This window comes from Oxyura jamaicensis, unplaced genomic scaffold (assembly GCF_011077185.1).
Source record: "Oxyura jamaicensis isolate SHBP4307 breed ruddy duck unplaced genomic scaffold, BPBGC_Ojam_1.0 oxyUn_random_OJ101840, whole genome shotgun sequence".
NCBI classification, from domain to species: Eukaryota; Metazoa; Chordata; class Aves; order Anseriformes; family Anatidae; genus Oxyura; species Oxyura jamaicensis.
The window spans coordinates 6,985-8,696 of record NW_023312209.1 but is presented as its reverse complement, the minus strand read 5'-3'; the positions used below and the strand labels follow the sequence as shown (position 1 = coordinate 8,696).

General features: G+C 65.2%; 1 protein-coding gene across 1 annotated transcript in view; it reads right to left on the bottom strand.

Annotated features, from left to right (window-relative positions):
• Nucleotides 1–546, bottom strand: part of LOC118160134 (smoothened homolog) — a 7,157-nt gene extending 6,611 nt beyond the window's left edge. The window contains exon 1 of the mRNA XM_035314670.1: nucleotides 436–546. Coding sequence (XP_035170561.1) covers nucleotides 436–546 — 111 coding nt within the window. The remainder of the gene's footprint in view (nucleotides 1–435) is intronic.
• Between the last annotated feature and the right edge of the window lie 1,166 nt (nucleotides 547–1,712).

Sequence of the window (1,712 nt, the reverse complement as noted above, 5' to 3'; positions counted from 1 at the left end):
TGGACTCGCTCGAGCACCTCCACGTCCTTCTTGTAGCGAGGGGCCCAAAACTGAACACAGTTCTCGAGGTGCGGCCTCACCAGAGCCGAGTACAGGGGGACAATCACTTCCCTGGCCCTGCTGGCCACGCTGCTTCTTATCCAAGCCAGGATGCTGCTGGCCTTCTTGGCCGCCTGAGCACACTGCTGGCTCATATTCAGCCGACTGTCAACCAACACTCCCAGGTCCTTCTCTGCCAGGCAGCTTTCTCCCCCCTGGCTTTGTTACTTCTGGACCCCTCACGGCGTTATCCCCCCGCGCAGGACCCGACAGCGAGGTCGGGCTGTTTCACCACCACTGCACCGCGCCCGGGGCTCGCCGCCGGTGTCCAGGGACCTTCCCTTTTCCTGCCCCGTTTTGCTCACGCCGGCTGATTGCGCCCATTCCGACCCTCACCCCTCGTCCGTCCCCTCCTCGCAGGTACAGCACCGACGTCACGTCGCTGCCCTTCCTGCTGGAGATCCTCACGGTGCTGCCGGAGGAGGTCCACAGCCGCTCCTTGCGCATCGGAGCCAACCGCCGCACCGAGATCATAGAGGACTTGGCTTACTACTCCAGCACCGTCGTCTCGCTGCTGGTAAGAGCCGCGGCACACGCGTTGGCGGCCGAGCCGCTCCCTCCGCGCCCCCGAGCCAGGTTCCTCTCAGCCGGACGTGAGGAAAAACTTAAAAAGTGGCTCAAAACTGCTCTAATGGGGCCGGCGCCGAGCAGGTGAAAGCCCCAAGCGGTCGCAGCCGGGTTCCTGGTAGTGCTGGGCTGAGAACTGAGCGAGTTTCGGCTCTGTTTTCCCTTTCTGCTGGGGTCTCCACTGGTTTGTCTGGTGGTGCAGCGTGGAGGCGCTCGAGGCCAGGCTGGATGGGGCTGGGGGCAGCCGGGGCTGGGGGGAGGGACGGTGCCCACGGCGGGGGTTGGGGTGGGATCATCTTTGAGGTCCCCGCCAAGCCCAACGACCCCGGGGTTCGTCTGGCACCGAGTGAGCTGAGGAAAACGTCTCCGATCTCACAGCCTGGGGGTCCGGCGGGTGGCTGGGACCCGGCTCCTGCGCGGGCTGCGCTAGTTTGGGGTTCTGCCACGGTTAAATGGGAGCCCCCCAGCCTGCTTCAGGGCACACACACACACAAATCGTCGCCGACCTGGTACAAGGGCGTTCGGGTCCTCAGAGCCTGCGCTGGGCCGGGCTTTTTGGTGCCGTTTCACCAAGCGCCGGAATCACGGGGAGCCGCCGCCTCTCCCCTGGGTGCGTGCGTGCCCGCTGGCTGCGCTTCGGGGGCCTTCTCACCAAAAAGCACAGCTTCTGAGCGTTATTTTCACGGGTGAGAGCTCTCCCTGTCACTTCCAGCCCCAGCTCGGGGGCAGGCAGGGCGTCCTGCCCCCTCCTTCATCCCTCGTGCCCCTTAGGGTGTTCCTGCCGTCCCCCTGCTGTCCCCTTCCCTGGGCAGTGAGGCCCCGGCTGCCCCGAGGAGCTGTGGCTGCCCCATCCCTGGCCGTGCCCGAGGCCAGGCACTTTTTTGAGTTGGAAAATGGGCTTTTAAGTTTTTTTTGTGTAGTCTAGCGTGACGCACGACACCCTTCCTCAGGACCTGCCTCCGCGTGGGTCCCGCACCGCTGACGGGTTCCGCACACCCTCGGAGGGTGCGCACGGCCCGCGCCGCTCCCCACCCCAGGCCACTCTG